This window comes from Plodia interpunctella, chromosome 7, assembly GCF_027563975.2.
Source record: "Plodia interpunctella isolate USDA-ARS_2022_Savannah chromosome 7, ilPloInte3.2, whole genome shotgun sequence".
NCBI lineage: Eukaryota > Metazoa > Arthropoda > Insecta > Lepidoptera > Pyralidae > Plodia > Plodia interpunctella.
Window position 1 is genome coordinate 5,048,657 of NC_071300.1, and position 17,837 is coordinate 5,066,493.

Here is a 17,837-nt window from a genome sequence, read left to right on the forward strand (position 1 = left end):
TATGTGGCAAGCTACACATTTAGCTGCTAGCTCGCTCAATGTAGATGGTACTGTTTTGTCTGCAAAAAAACTTATTTTTACTCTTATTCTGCTTCAACACTTTCCATGGGTAATTTTGGATCTAGAGTGGCCTTCTATAGGGATTATAAAAATAAATTTTTCAAGTCAAAGGATTAAGTAGCATGTTTAAACAAGGAAGTGCATTGTAGATATTAGTTCTTCAGTGCAATATTATGTAATATGATATTAGTTATTTCTTATTAATTATAGCAGAGCTATCAATATTTATATAAAAAATAAAACATTTCATATTAACATTAATGAATGACTTTGGTTGATTGAACCCAAATTAGAAGCTAATTTATTGATTCAATTTCGATTATTGTTTTCTGCTTATTCATGTTTATAAGCAGAAAACATTAATCGAAATACAAATATTCCTGAATATTTGTTTTTTACTTGATGGAAATATCATTTGAACCTAGAAACTTAAAAAAAGTAGTGAAAGTTTGTGAAAGTTAACAATGAACTTTCTATAATTAGCAACATAAATCCTAAAACCAACAATCATCATGAAAAGGAAACAAAGATAACTATAGCAAAGCAGGGATTTCAAAAGCAAGTATTATTATTAACTGCTCAATCCACTCAAAGGTAAATGACCATCACAGCACCTGTTCTTTATACCTACCTCTATACACACAAAGTACTTTGTTGATATTGATATAACAATATAAACTGCAAATACAACATTAACGATACAAAATTATGACTGAATATAATGTTATTTTCTAATGATTTGTCAGTTTAGGTTACAAATGTTAAATTATCGTAATTTTAAACAAAGGATCAGCTGAGTACATTACCATGAACAATTCTTTTGGGAAATCGAGGGATATAACCAATCTGTGGGTTTGGTCTTCGCCATCCTCGCCAGTTGTTGCACAGACTTTCAGGCTCTGAACTCCAACTACACAAAGAATCTTCTTCAAATCTTTCAGAGTCCTCGAAGCTGAAATGATCTCCCTCCTCCCAGTCGAGAAGGGGTGACCCCACGTCGACTGGGGCAGCTTGACGGCCCCCTTTCCCATTATTATTTGATGCCCCCGCCACTTTAACTAGATTATTTGTAAATTTTCTCAATAAAATTCGCTGAAAATGGATCAGCGAATTACTTCAGGGGGGTCTTCACAAGCATCACTTTAGTTTTAACTGAACTTATATCACCAGGAAAATCTTTCAACAAATAGTTAAAAGGAAATAAAATACATCACAAGCTGCAGTCAAATGGACTGAATTTTATTAATCTAAATTAAACCCCATAATCCCACTGAGCACAATAACAAATATGGCCGACGAACAACCCGTCCCCGTCGTCCGTTCTTCCGTCTTCCGTCGCCCAAGTTCGTGTACCTACCTACCTACCATAAACTCAACTTTCCTTTTTTTACTTACGATGTGACCTCCAGCATCCAACTAGTGATGGTGGGTAGGAAATTCTCGGTTACCAGAAATTTCATTCTTTGAAAGTTCCGTGGTTTATTTAAAAAAAAAATCTCTTATATTTCAGGTTTTGTCTCAAACAGTCCAAGTTGTGGGCAAAAAAAAAATTTGGCCCAAACTAGATATGAATTTTAATATCTGTATGACGACATCTACCACACCACATGCACAACGGCGCAGATGCAGCCGACCAAACGCAACGAATAACAAACCACACAAGTGATCCACGACTCTACGGACAGATGGCACGACGGTCGACTCACTATGGACAGCTAACAAGCCTAGACTGCGCAGACAGTGCGTTTTCGATTGGAAGCATGCCTCCGACATGACACCGTCGGAGCCGTGCGGTTCCCCAGGCGCAACACCTAGCCTGGCGGGAAGATCTTCCCTTTGTGGCGGTCGAGCATAATCACCTAGCTCCTGCTACATCTGTAATAAAATCTCACTAGTCCCATGACACACAAATATATATTAACAATAAGATGATTTCTATTCTAACCAAAATGATTCTTGAAAACTTGGAAAATACTAATTACCTATATGAAATAAATGATATAAAAAAAACTATTTGCTAAAATTTCTTGAAATTCCAGAATACAGTATAATATTTTACCAATACCGTATGACACCATTCCCGTTTCTAACGATTTTATTGTTAGTTTTTATTCAGAAAAAATATAGAAAGTACAATCCGCATTTCTACTTTTTCGTTTCCACTTTAAAACTCATAGTGCCTTAACTTATCTTTGGTGGTAAAGGAGCATAATGATGTGAAATATCTAGAGCGACACATCAATTTTGTCCTTTTCTAAAAACCAGCTGAACAGGCGACTCACATGGATTCATTTTCAGTTCCCTTCTCCTCTTAGCTAGGTATTAGGGAGTATTACTGCACATTTATCCCGCCAGAGTACAGCACTGTATGTTAGGTACACAAAAGCTTTGCCACCTTTTGCTATGTCGATTAAAACGTTTATTTTAGAGTACTTTATTAATCCTTTCATTATGTATGCATTCGTTTGTGAAAATATACAACTATGTAGCATATTCGAGTGCCGAAATATTGGGAAATGAAAATCGTTTTCCATAAGATAAAAATTTCGAAAACTATGGGATACGCCTCACGCTATAAAATTTTCGAGCCAGTAAACGGTCGAAAAGAAGCTCGGAACACTTCACACGTGAAGTCTTATTAAAATATGGACTTCATACAGATAAGATCTTCAGTGAAAATCAAGTTTATATCAGTTTATGACCACAGTTGACCAAATAATGCAGAACATAACATAAAATAGTGTTATTTTCAGGATAATCCACTAAATCCTTCCTTTTTCCTTTAAACTCGCACCACGATTACTTAGAAGGTATTTTTGGTCGTAAATCTGCAACGATATTGAAAATTGGCGCCTCCATTGGCAATGTTTGTGTACCTTGGTTGTACCAGTAGCGCTATCTGCGCTGAGCTTTGCGTAATATGGCCCTATTCCCATTGTTTTTCTCAGTACCGTAGTAGTTGTGTCGGTAAGTACCGTACCATAACCAGAGAGTGCCATAAACAATTTGTGACAGTGACACAGCAAAGCACATCAATATGACAGTTTTGACAGTAGATTTGACGGGTGAAGGTCGAGAACTCAGGATTTTTCTCGACCTAAACTATCCGATTGCCGATTAATACAATATTCAGGTTCAGGATGTCCCATTCGCAAACGCAAATAAATACTTAGTAATATTGTTTAAGAGATTCACAGTAAACAAAATCTGCGTCCCTCCTTATAAAATAGATAACTTCCAATTGAGGTTATACACCAATTACTACAATAGTTTGTAAAATCAAGAGTCATTGATTAAAAGGTATACAAAAATGTTTTGTTGGGGTAATGGAACTCATCATGAATTGTGTATAGAAAGCCCTGACGCTATTGACTTGGTAAGTAAATGCATTGAATACACCTTTAACTAAACACCAATCTTTAGCAAGTAATATTGGACAGGTATTATCAGGAATCTAATTATCTATAGCAGTCTTATTAAGTTACAATTTTCAGTAATGGGAGAGGCCCATCTAAAGGATTTCTAGTGAGTTTTTGTTGATAAATATTCGAGAAGTATTATTTTGTACTATGGCTAAATGCTATATGGATAATTCCACAAAAATATAACTGCCTGCTGAGTAATCAGTTTTGAAAAACTAAAAGTAAAACAATTTTTTTAAATCTTACTGTTTTGTAAAGTCATAAATGTTTAATTTTTAATACTATTCTATTAAGGTCATAAAACCAACACTATCTAAATGGAAAGAAAGCAATCATGTCTGGTCAGTGAGTGCTGGGGAGTTCCATGCACTATACCTTACCCAGGGTGGACATCTATATTCATGTGGCAGTAATGAGGTTGGTCAACTTGGCCGTCACACTGAAAAAGATGGAAAATCTCCAGGTAGGTACCTAAATAAAAAATTTCAAAACATTTTCAGTCTGTTCTATGCTATTTGCTTTACTTGCATCCAACTAATATTATAAATGTGAAAGTCTGCCTGTCTGTCATGCTTCCTTGGCTAAACCTCTGGGCAGATTTTGATAAAATTTGGAATATATATACATACATATATAATTACCCAAGGTCAAATATAGGCCACCATGGGTGGACATCAATTAGTATTAAATATTCAAGAAATATTATATTCACTAAATTTGAACTTTTCAGGGCTGGTTGAAAAATTTAAAGAATTCAAGATTATTATAGCGGCTTGTGGAATACAGCATTCTCTTGCAGTAAATGAATGGGGGATTCCCTATGGCTGGGGCTGTAACAGCATGGGTCAACTTGGAGTAGATAATTCTGATTCACTTTCTCAAAATGTACCTTCTGTTGTTAAGGGCCTAGCAACTAAACATGTTGTACAAATTGCATGTGGTTTTTATCATTCTGTAGCTTTAACTATGAGTAAGTATTGTTATTTTAGTTTATTTTAGATAAGCCTAAAAACCTAGCTATAAAAAAAGAATAGTATGATAATCTTCATATTCTTTTTTGTGACTTTATTTGAACATAGTGGATTTGAAATACAATAGGCAAATTTGTAATGGATATGTAATTTAACTGTTGATAGGTTTTTTAAAATTTAATATATATATTTTTAGATGGTGATCTGTTTTCATGGGGAGCAAATAGCTATGGTCAATGTGGTCTTGGAACTATGACAAACAAAGAAATGAAACCACAACAAATCACCTCACTATTTGGTGTGCCTCTTGCACTGATAGCTTGCGGTAGCAATCATACATTTGTCTTATCTAAGTGAGTAGTGATATTTTAATCTATACTATTATATAAAGAGGTAAGTGTTTGTGAGTTTGTATGTTTGAGGTGGGTAATCTCCGAAACTACTGAATCGATTTCAAACATTCTTTCACCATTGGAAGGGTACATTATCCAAGATTGCTATAGGCTATATTTTATCTCAAAATTCCCACGGGAGCATAGCCCCGGGCAATATCTAGTGTAACAATATTTCAGTATAGTAATATATTTACAAACAAATTTGTTCTGATACTTCTGAAATTAAAAGATTTTGGTTAAGTTTTCATTATCAATTGAGTGTTTTTGATGGTTAGTAGATAAAAACATCTATAAATAATTTAAAAATGATAAAATTATAATTTTTTTTCAATTTTTAAATTATGAAAGCTCATAATTATTAACTTTCTAGACAATTCCTTATAATTACAAAAAGTCACAAAGGTTTCTTAACTATTGATTCTCCAGATCGGGTGCAGTTTTTGGATGGGGTAAAAATTCACATGGACAATTAGGACTGCAGGACAAAGACAATAGATGTTACCCTGTACATTTGAAGACATTACGAAATGTTAAAGTATGTATTTGCATCTTCTTATTACTCTACTTATAAATACTTTATCCTAGGTATATAAATTAAATTATTATCTGAAAAGTGACTGACAAAAGGTTTGTACACATCACAGATTCTTTACATGAGTGATTTATAATCAATCATTTAAATATTATGATATTCGATTAGACATGAATTGATGCTATGTGTCAAAAGGTACATGATAAAGGTGTATGTAAATGTATGTATTTTGAATATAATTTCAGGTTTGTCATATAGCTTGTGGTGAAGACTTTACTGTCTTTTTAACACTAGATGGAGGTGTATTTACTTGTGGAGTTGGGGAATATGGACAGACTGGACATGGCACAACCAGAGATGAATTGGTTCCTAGAAAGGTGAATTATTATAGCAATCTTAATAAAATCAATACAATAGTATGTTTATAAAACTCTGTTTCACAGAACAGTTATTATTTATGTATTGATATCAGGAAGTAAGTAAAGTAGTAGTAAAGTTAGTGAAGTAAAAACTGGACCCATTTTGATTAAATTTGCTAAAGAAATAGACTTGATCTTCAGCAGTATGAACAAGTATGTCTACTACCTTTTATTTATCACAGACGAAGTCGCAGCCGGAGCGCTAGTCTAGTAAATAAATAAAAGTCAAGAATTTTTAAATTTCATTGTTAATTTTCATAGATACATACATAAAACCCTTCTCATGCTTTTAAACTCAAGTTCCTGAAGGGTAAAATGAATAAAATGGTTAACATGGATAAGAGAAATAAATGAACAGCAATAGGCGCGCGATAAGAGATTAATTTGTGACCAAATATTTGAATACCAGGTGATGGAACTGATGGGCAGCACAGTGACCCAAGTAGCATGTGGGCGTCGCCACGTGCTGTGTCGCGTGGGCGACCGCATACTGGCGTGTGGGTACGGAGCGCGCGGCCAGCTGGGCTGCCGACGTATCTCCTTCGCTTTAGTGCCCACACCTGTGCCTTTCACGCCGAATGACGACTCTCCGGTTAGTTATTCTTGATGATGTGTACATTTCACTTTCTGTATTATTAAGCATGTAAATATTTGAGGAACTTATTGTGGGCTATTTCCCTCGTTGGTGCAATTGGGTTCAATATAAATAACCCTAAAAACATTTAAAATAGGATCATATATGTTTTTGGTCAAATTAAGTTAAGAAAATTCATTTCTTCAAGTTCATTTTTTCACGGGCATATATTGGTGGAGGAATTCAATTTATAGAAAGGGTAAATGGTTTACCCCGCTTATCTTTTATTGATTTTTGATTGGTGTGTTGTTTCTGGGGTGATTGTTTGCCAAATTAATAACACCATCAGCTGAATGGGTAATATAAAACAACTAAGCATAGAGGCATTATGTTGCTGTACTAATACTAATCTTTTTATGCAGGCAGATAGTCCAGGCCAAAGTAAGGTGAATATATTGTCTATGCCGTAGATTTTATTATAGTTGTTTCTCTCATTTAATTTGTTTGCCTTCAGTATCACAATCATATATCGTATTTGGCATGGTAGTATTTAACCAGAATTTGTTTCATTTCTATCATTTATCATGAAAAATTATTTATTTTGTGATTACACTATTCTATATTATTATTTGTCTCTGAATGGTGGTTTTTATAATAACAATGACAAATCGGATATTTAAATTTAGAACGAACTATAGTTTTATCAATCCTAGTCCGATTTGAATTTATAACAACTGCCTGTACACAACTGTAAAATGTATAATAATCGTCATGAAGATGTTTTATGTTACTAAGTTGTCTGCCTTAATTAATACTCAAGATTATTTTATAATTAACATTTATTTTGACATATCATGGCACTCATTTAGTTCTTTTAAAATCATGTGAAAAGGTCTTAACCCCAAATCGTCTCTCTATGTAATAAGAGCATTCCATAGTAAACATAAGTGATATGTGTATAAATTACCAGTTTTATAAAACAAACTCTACAAAGACGAACTATAAGCTTGCCTAGCACTGCTATCACAGGACTACTTTGCTACATTTCACGTCTTATTTTCCAACTAATAGTTAACTATCCTCCTTTAGCCCAAGAAGAAACCGAGGTTGGAGAGTTCAACCAAGAAGCTCTTTGAAAAAATCACCAGAGCGGCTTCGCCCAGTGGAAATGTTGAGTCATTTCTATTTACATTTGTGTATACTTGTGTAAAGATACATTTTCCGTCTATTTTTTCTTACTTGTACCTACTATTTTTTGTAGATTCTTAAGCATGTATATTGTATGTGCTGATATTAAAGTTTTGTTTTTAATCTAATTGAATTATCCACTTCCAATGTTACAAGTTTTATTAATTCCTTATCAGTAACTGTTTTATGTTCTAATTTATAGTTCAAAAGAGATAAATTATATATACTATTATTCAGAAGTCATATTGCATTATATTCAAGTAACTGTGTTTTATATATTTATGTACGAATGAATAAAATCAACAATTCTTTAGAATTGCTTTGTAAATGTTAAGTATTTTTGTTGCTATTTTGTTGGAGTACATGTAAGAAAAAAATAGACAAGCCTTGTAATTTTGAGGCACAACAATAAATAAATAAAAAAAAAGGGTAAATGGGGACGGTAACAATTTCGATTATATTTATACATAAGTTAACAATATGTTTATACATTTTGTATATTAATTTATGGATACCTTCATTCACATGACCGCATATACTACACATATCGTATTTATCCTATCTTATCATATGTTGTGACGTGGTAGTTATACTTAAATAATTTTAATTTAATTTCATGATTTGTATTTATGCAAGTAGTTGTTTCTACGCGTAGATTGTTCATAAAACCATTTTTTAACTTTAACTCGAAAATTCTGTAAAATTAATAAGTGAGGCTGAATAGTTACGATCAAAAGTATTTGAAAAATAGAAAACTAATTAATTTTGTATTATATTGATTAAATAAAGCATGCAAGTGAATGCAAAAAACTGAACTGGGACGAATAAAAGATTTTTTTTTCAGTTTTCGTCGGAAATTCTCAGTGGTCCTTTGAAAGTGTTTGCTGGTTTCGATCACAGTTTCCTGGTCGCCAACTGTGAGAAGGCAACAACCGACTTCCGCGTCCCAGATCCAAATAAACAAATTATCACGTTAAACTTAACAAAACTGCACGCTTGTGAATCTTACAAGGACAGTGATGTTGTAAATCAGGTAAGTGTGCTTGGTTTATTAAGTTACCTACATTTGCGAATAGACGACTTTGAAGAAAAGGCTGCGGTGAAGTTTGTATTTTTTTTTAAAGCTATGAATTATATTTTCAGGATTTAATGGCATATTTAGAAACGGCATTTGGTTCATTGGCATGCGTAAACGGATCGTTTCTTTTATCAAATAATGGACATTTCGGCTGCAACTCTAAAACGCCAGGCATTGATCTCAAAGTCATCGAAGAAGCATTTACGGTCATAAGCCGGTACGAAAACTCTTCAATAAAGGAACTTGTAAGTTGTTCGAAGTAACTGGTACAATCACGATTAGTGATGTGCAGCAGAAATGTTCGGAGGTTTCTAAAAAAATATCGGAAAAAATCGAAGAAATTTCTCGAAAATTTCCATAGTGGCACAGCGCTAGTCAAGAATGACGCTAGTCATTGAAATGTACCTCTATATATTCTTGTGACCTTTGAAGGTGTAATTCTTGTGTCATATCTATCTAATACGTCTAAAATATACATAAAAATAAAAATACCTGCCAGGATGACGTTATTTTGAAGATATTTAAATTTGTTTTTTGTTTATTCTTTATTGCAGAAATAAATAAAATCGTACTATTATTTCCTGAAACACACGCTCTTTCCTGGGTAGATGGAAGGCTATCTCTTTTTATCATTACAGTGCTAAAAAGAGATACAACCACAGTCGATGGCGGTAGATTGCTCACGTAGTGTTATAAATCGAAAATATTATTGTTGTTTTGCGCACTTGCCAGACATCATGAAACATAAAAGTCAGTATACATTTTAATTTTCTCACATAATAATAATGAAAATAATTTCAGATATTTAATCACCTCACAGAGAATATCATAAAGAAGATGAAAGTATCGCCACCTGACGTAGAAGCGCTAAGAATGTTTCTGATACTCCCTGTATACCACGAAATGAGGAACCCTAGGCGGCATCCAGAGTTACAGGTAATATTACTATTATATATCAGATAAAGTAATAAATCAAATAAAATAGTTATCATTCACTACTGTAACGTCTTAGCAACAAAAAATAATATTATGAATGTCTACTGAGTTTTGACATCATTAAAAAAAAAAATGTAATTGAAACTAAATTTATAAATAAGTCTCATATTTAGCGTATGCTAAGTAGCTGAGCTAAAGAATATCCTTATGTTAATCAGGGCCCTTTTGCCGAAGCATTCAACAATCTGTCGCCGCTACCTCAACAAATAGTGCAGCGATGGTGGGAGGCGCAACCTTCGGAATATTTTGAGAGGCTAGTCGATATTTTCAAGAGTGTTATAGTGTATGAACTTATGCAACCTGTTGTTCGGGCCAATAAGGTAAGAAGACGAGCTTTTCATCTATTTGTACTAGTTACTACTAATATTATAAAAAGGATTTTTATTTTTCAATGTTTCTCACTAAAAACTACTTGTCCGCTTATGTTCAAATTTAAAAATAAAGAAGAAGAAGGATGAAGAAAGAGAAGGTCTAGACCTTATGGAGTAACTTATTGAACCTTTTACCTATAGTCAGAAATAAAATACTTCAATCCTACTATTCGGCTGTAAAAATGATAGCATTTAAATATTATAATGTTGTCCTGAAAACCGTATCTTAAAACCTCCATTAATATATAAACAGTAGGAAGCTATTTCAATGATTGAAAATGTGTCTTACGTTAAAAAGTAATGGTAGGTATACCAATTCAAATGTTTAAATCTAAATATTTTGTTACGTTAGACAATGTAGACAATTTAGATGTTACTTAACTTTTTCTTATGTTTAGCTATGAGCTTCTTCTGCTGGGTGAAAGCCTCCTTTTTCTGTTTCCAGCCACTTTTATCCCTCGCTAGTAGTTGCCACCCCTTATAGCTATTGCGTGGTCTTGCCACTGATATTTTGCCATCAGTTAGAACTCAAGTAGTTACTTTTTTGACTAATCTTTTCGGCATCATGCGGCTTAATGGCCCCACCAATCCCTTAACACAAAACTAACTATATCGGCATATAATTTATTTCAGATGGTATATTATTTTTTCCAGAAAATTTACTTCACACACAGCATTCTTCAAATATTAAATTTGTTGACCACATTGCACAAGATTAACTTCAACAACACGAACAAACCAAAGATACCAGCGGAATCTTTCTACATAGATGACTTGTGTAATCACGTTGACATAGCTACAGATTACATCAACTGGATAACTGATAAAGGCGTAAGTATGAATCCGAATTTTACAGTTGCTGACCTGCAAGGCGTAAGTATGAATCCGAATTTTACAGTTGCTGACCTGCAGTAAAAAAAAATTCCTATGATTGGCCTAGACTATATTTTTTTACTGTAGGCGTAGCCATAATTAACAGCTAATATAATACTTAATCAATATTAGAATAGCACCTAGTTCACATTATATAATTCCAGGCCACACAGCCTCACATGTGCAATTATCCGTTTCTATTCGACGTCACATGCAAGTCGCTCCTACTCAAGATAGACCAACAGCTCCAAATGCAGATGGCCATCAACCGCGCGGCCACACAGATGTTCACGCGTCTCATATTCGACCCCACGTACGAGTACCACACGCAAGACCAGTTCCTGAATCTGACTGTGTCCAGGAACCACCTAGTGAGAGATACAATGCTGCAGATCAGCAATCATGATAGCTCACAGCTGAAGAAACCACTAAGAGTAAGTACTACATTTTAAACTTTTTTCTTTGTCTCGTATTGTGTGGCCGTCGTTAGTCAGTCAACTAATCATTGCAGAGTAGCATTGTGAAGTAACGACAACGGCGCCGCAATGTGATTGGTTGGTTCAGAACATCACAAATTTTTCGAAGAGTATCGTGATATAAGCAAACATATACTGTTTGTTAATTAATTAAAATAATGAGGAGATGCTTTTATATAATAACTTAAAAATTACCATAAACGATTGCCATTTTCATAAGTCAACGTGAGCTTTAAACTTAAGATCCTTGGTATATTTTCAGATAACATTTGAAGGAGAGGAAGCTGAAGATGCAGGCGGGGTTAAAAAAGAGTTTTTCTTGTTGCTTCTCAAAGAGATATTCGACCCTGTGTACGGCATGTTCAAACAGTCTGAGGAGACCAATATGATTTGGTTCTCTAACAACCCCTTTGAAGACGACGTTATGTACTATTTAATAGGTGAGGGAAAATTTTATACACTCGTCCTTTATTTACTTTCTATTTTATTCTTACTAGACAAAAGTCCACTATTTGTGCAATGGCGGTTACCTTTTTGGCTTTTTTCGTTCACTAGTTGGCGACAAGCCACGTGATTTCCTGTTACTATGACAGCCACGTGATTTCCTGTTACTATGACTGACTTAAAAATAGCCTACACACGTGCGCACAACACGAACATTTTTTTTTTTCTGGAACTTGACCTTTCACTACACCAGTACGTCTAGTGGCAAATTCTCGCCTATTTTATACAGCAATAATTTATCATCGTCATTAAAAAGTCGCCGTGTTATTCTGTTTATAGTTGGATGCAGAAAACCTAACACCTTCTTTACTAACTTACTACCACATCGGGGTCAATGTTTTGCCTGTGACTGTACTTAACATAATAACAGACTCGAATAAAGTGATTTAAGAAACTGAATGTAAAATTAAAATGTTTCAGGCGCAATATACGGTCTAGCTATCTATAACTCCATAATAATCTACGTTCCGTTTCCGCTCGTGCTGTACAAGAAGTTGCTGGGTGAAACTGTGATGTTGGATGACCTCAAGGACCTGTACCCGACGCTCGCTAACAGTTTGAAGAGTCTCCTCGACTACCCCGATGATGATGTTGAAGATGTATGTATTTCATCTTGATTTTTAGGATTCTGTACCCAACGCAGCCTAACAGAAAAAAATAATAATAAGATTTCTTTTGTAGTATATGACAAGGTTAAATTCCCCATCCTCGCACGTAACTGTACATCAGAACCACGTTACGTATGTTGTAGCTAACTAGTAACCGTCCGTAACCCGCACCGTACTGAAAGCAATTGAGTGCATTTGCTTGAAATATGTCGTTTCAAGCCATTCTTGAATAAAGTGCATGTAGTTGTAGATGCACTACAAGAAGAATAATCGTCGAGAAATTATTCTTAGTTTTTTTTTTTTTCAGATATTGTATCCTACACTAAATATAAATATTGTTGCCAGGTTTTCAGCCTCTGCTTCGCAGTAAACACAGAAGTGTTTGATCAAATAGAAGTCCACCCGCTGAAAGAAGATGGTGTGAACTTGCCCGTAACCAGCGACAATAAAAACGAGTATGTTGAGCTGTATGTCGACTTCCTGTTGAATAAATCCGTCGAGAATCAGTTCAAGGCGTTCAATCAGGGGTTCCAAAAGGTTCGCATATTTTGACGAATTCGTTTTTTTATTTCTTATTTATTTTCAACGCAATACGACAGAAAGAGTAAGTGTATTTGTATGTCTGTATGTCCGTGGCATCTTAGCAGCCAAACGCCTGAACCGACTTTGATCTACCAAGGAAAGTAGCCTATGTCACACTCCAGCTTCCCAACTATATCCAAACTAAAAATCCCTGAATTCTAATGCACTGTTTTGACGTGAAGAAGGACAGACGATAAACTTACTTTCACATCGTAAGTTTCCCTCACGTCTTCCATCTGTCTTATTTTTTTGATACTTAGGATATTCCTTTCTCCTCTTTTCTTCCTCATTAATGACACGATGTATTGGCGAAAACCGTAACCGTCTGATAATAGAGTTTATCGCGTTGATACAAACAGACAGACGCGATAGGCGTACTTCTCATAATATGTGTGTAATATACACTACAATATGTGTGTAATAACTAAGTAGACAACTGTACATGATTTAAAGAATAATATTTATAGGTGTGCGGCGGCAGTATAATCAAACTGTTCAGATCGCATGAGCTGATGTCGGTGGTGATCGGCAACGAGGAGTACGACTGGGATGTGTTCGAGGGCAACTGCGAGTACAAGAACGGCTACACCTCTTCCGACCCTCAAGTGCGGTCAGTACTGCTTAACTTTCGTTATCATTGTAGTACACAGGTTATTATTGGAACCTGTTTCAGAAATTAGTCTCCGAACAAAGTTGAACATTTTCAAAACATCAATATAATATAGTTTTCAGAATTTATTTTATAAGACTGATTTTTGCGAAGATAATATAATGTTTTTTTTTATTATTCTTATAAGGTGTATTGTAATACAAGCGAGGCGTGTAACACGTGCAATACTCGCGTGTTACACGCCAGGACCTTTTATTTTATAGTCCTATAAACGTCAGTATGACTAAATCGCTTCAACACTTTCGCGGACGCTCGAAGAAATACACGATTTGTTTCAAGTCGAAACTGAGCAAGTGTATTGAAAGAAAACATTTTTTTATTTTTATGTCCTTGCAGGTGGTTCTGGGAAGTGTTCCATGAATTGTCGATTGAAGACAAGAAAAAGTTCCTTTTATTTTTAACGGGCAGCGACCGGGTACCTATTCAAGGCATGCGAGACATAAAAGTGAGTATGAAACTAGGATTAGGAAGGGGACAGAAATGGAGATATTAAAATATCTGATATCTTATGAATACGTCATAGATTGTTACATGCTTCTTGTACTTTTTAAAGCTTATTATGTCAGTGTTTTGGACTTTTATACCTCCTCTATGTTTGGTATCAGCTGAAAACCAGCCCTTTGGTCTGGGCCACAGCATATGCTGAGCTTGGTCCCTTTCGGCAATAATATACTCATTTCGCTGATGGTTGGTTTTACTTTTTGTCGAATAAAAGTTTTTTCATTATTTCTAGATAAGAATCCAAGCAGTAGCAGACGAGCGTTACTTCCCCGTAGCCCACACATGCTTCAACCTGTTAGACTTGCCGCGGTACAAAACTAAGGAGCGCCTCAAGTACCACCTACTGCAGGCTATACAGCAAACCCAGGGTTTCTCCCTAGTCTGAACAACACCTCATAAGTCCATATACTAATAAATTCCCAAAGTGTACGCCGCGCTTCGTAAAGGTGCGGTTATACCGTGCAAATACTCATACTATCTTGCGGTTATACCTAGCGAATACTCATGTTATCTCCACTCTGGCTAGAGTGGGGATTGAAGTACATACACTCGCTTGGTATAACAGCACCTTTACTCGTTTTCAAATGTGCGTTAGACTTTTACTTGCCTAAAATGAAAAAGAGATTTTATACGTACAGTAAAAATGCGTAATTGAACAGTTTGTACGTTATCGATACTTCCGCTTTTTAGGGCTGGATTGGGTTGAAATTAAATTTCAAAATGTCACTTGCATGTTGACTTTAGCTTGACACATATAAATAAAAGAATGTCAATTGCTTGCACGTTCGTGGATGCATTCATAAAGTTAGACGCGATCTATTAGTTGGGTTGATGGGTTTACGCAAAAAAAAAAAACAAAAAAAAACGCGTAAACCTATTTCTCTATTTTAGTCCGCCCAAATTAAGACTGAAAAGACAAATGATTAATACATCAGTAATGTCGCTAGACTTTTCCAATTTATATTGATAATCGTGAATTGTTATGTATGACACAGACTTTTTTTAGTTGCTAGATCTGAATAGTTAAATTTATGATACGTCTTACTTTTTCAGTGAAGACACTGTACATTTCAATTAGATCTGGGAAATTGCATCACGTTGGGACATAGATAAGGATGGCTACATATGTTAAATTTGTGATTTACTGCTCAAATTGAAATGACGATCAATGGCTAACATGTGTATTCTTTTTTTTTTTCACTTTGACTCACTACGTCATTTGTATCCAATATATGCCATCAATATGCCACGAACAGCCAGCTCCTTACACGCGTAGTAAATTTTGGGGTAAGACAAGAATTTTTCCATTTTAACGTCGAAATGTTCGTAACATCAAGATATTTGTCAATATAAATAAATATAGTTTCTTACATAATGGGGGAAATGCGCATGCTAGTAATTTGCGCGCTTGTTCGTTAGTTACAGGCACGTGCAAGCTAGCATGTGTATACAATGACATGTCTGCGGCCGGCTTGCAAGGAAATATCGAGCCATTTTATTTACTGTCATGCAATGTGAAGGACAAAACTATATGAAGGGGGCACGGGCAGAACCACCGATATGGACCGGAAACGCTTGCAACTTTTGCAAGTAGCTTGCATGTGTATTTCTGCCTAGACATAAAAAGTTTGACATCAGTTAAACACAGTAGGTTTTGTTTTTAAATGTAGAATAAAGTTTGCGAGCGATAGTTGGTGTGACACAAATCGTTTACGTGATGTTTTGAGAACTAAAATATTTGTAAGTTTATCATATGATTAGGTGACTAATTCCTATGTTTACCCGTTTGTTGCATTTATTGTTGGAGTTGGGTTTTATATTATACATAATAAAGAAGATTTGAAATTGAGAAGATTGTACCTAATGTTATAAACACGTTAAAAATGCTATTCATGTACAGGAAGTAGACAATAAATATGTTCAGTTACCAGTTGACCGGGTAGAAGATTTAGATAATCGAAATTGGTTTGGTTTGTCAGTTTTATTAGTAATATTTATTAAATATGTTGATATTAATGTTTTCAATAACAAGGTCTTGCGCATTTCTCAATTAGAAAATGTCATGTAAAATACTTTCGGTAAAACTACAGATAAATTAATGTATACATAACATCGGTTAAAGTAAAAAAACGGAATCATGCAGATGGATTCTTTTAAACGTTACATGTGTTTTATTCGCAAAAATCGCATTCATTGAAAGTTTCGCAAAAACAAAAAGTACTTTTCGTAATTTTCAACGCTAATCTAGAGCGACGTTTAGTCGCTTCGTTAATTAAACATACTTTGATAATCCGATTCCTTATGACTATTGACGCAATTAAATCTGTTCCTTGTTTTTTGGTGCCTTTGTGCTCATAATCAATCAAATAAGAGCATTTGATTACTATGTCGTTTGATATTGTATTGTTATCGATATTAAAAATTATTAATTTTTTATGTTTGTGATTTTATATTATTATACATTTATTTGTTTGCATTTGTAGGTATTGCATACAATTTAGATTAGATAATGTTTTGAATTTAGGGCTGTATGTTCGTCTCCAAATAAATATTTAAAAAAGTTAATCTCGCTAACTGGTGGACTTAGTTACATTCCACAGGAGATCTTATAACAATATTTTGTTTGAGCCATTTCAATATATCCATTAAAAATGGGCTTTTATTAAGGTTACTTGTACCTATTTTGTGAATAAATCTGTCCAGTTTATTTTCTGGTCTCGATTTGTTATTTAAGATCTAGAAAATTGTTAAAATTGTGTAATGATTTTTATTACTCAAGATGGACGCACAGCCTTAGAAGGTTACGAATTTAACAATTATCGGAGTCGCGACAGGAACGTAGCCATAATAAATGTGTACATAACATGGTTACATCTGTGATATTAAGCATACACCGTTGACTCACGAGTGACAATATGCTTTATGGTTCCACAACTCAAAAATAGCGGAGCCCTTGTAGGATCACTTTTTGTATTGATATTATTGCTGTGCGATGGGACATCACGTATTTTGAACGAAGTGCAAAACATGCCTTGTGAATTTGGCGATAAATAATTATTTCATTTTTTAATTTGTTACAACAACATACAACGTACGTAAAACGAATGGGTCATTTCCGTTTCGAATACACATCAACATTCCTGTTGAAATCACAATTTTTCGAGATAACATTTATGTAACAATTATTTATGTAACGGTTATTTGTTACCTATCTGTATATAAAGTTAAATTAAACCAAAATTGCGTTAATGTTGATATTTACTTTAGCGTGTGTCCCACTGTGCAATTTTTGTAAATAAACATGTAGCTTGGCTAGACCGCTGATTGTTCAGACCATTGTGCACCAGCTGGCACGGCGTGGATTGCACACTTTGTATGTATTGTAACATAATATAATATTTTCTTATGTAAAGCGCATTTTATTACGTCCTCATTAAACACATGTTGGAAATTATTCATTTAAGTCTGCTACCGTCGTACAAAAAAGCATATATTGGCATATTTGATAATGATAGTTCGATCGAAGTTTATTATTTAAAAAATAAATAAACTTCATAAAATCAGAAATTAACTGTGGTACTACCGTTAGCAATATTAGTACCACGGTGAGCGACCGA

At 34.4% G+C, this 17,837-nt stretch overlaps 1 protein-coding gene across 7 annotated transcripts; it reads left to right on the forward strand.

Annotated features, from left to right (window-relative positions):
- Positions 1-3,113: 3,113 nt before the first annotated feature.
- On the forward strand, positions 3,114-17,632 carry Herc4 (HECT and RLD domain containing E3 ubiquitin ligase 4). 7 transcript variants are annotated; one of them, XM_053748142.1, is made up of 21 exons: positions 3,114-3,436; positions 3,777-3,945; positions 4,213-4,452; positions 4,650-4,806; positions 5,275-5,383; positions 5,626-5,757; positions 6,209-6,391; positions 6,796-6,819; positions 7,463-7,543; positions 8,406-8,594; positions 8,705-8,884; positions 9,441-9,575; positions 9,794-9,955; positions 10,640-10,837; positions 11,044-11,313; positions 11,618-11,795; positions 12,280-12,458; positions 12,813-13,004; positions 13,517-13,659; positions 14,056-14,164; positions 14,453-17,632. In XM_053748142.1, the coding sequence occupies exons 1-21, from the start codon at positions 3,371-3,373 to the stop codon at positions 14,603-14,605; spliced, it is 3,249 nt and encodes a 1,082-aa protein (XP_053604117.1). In that variant the 5' UTR covers positions 3,114-3,370; the 3' UTR covers positions 14,606-17,632. The 7 variants fall into 7 exon arrangements, with proteins under 7 accessions (XP_053604117.1, XP_053604118.1, XP_053604121.1 ...); XM_053748143.1 differs by having other exon boundaries at positions 10,661-10,837; XM_053748146.1 differs by lacking the exon at positions 7,463-7,543.
- Positions 17,633-17,837: the final 205 nt, after the last annotated feature.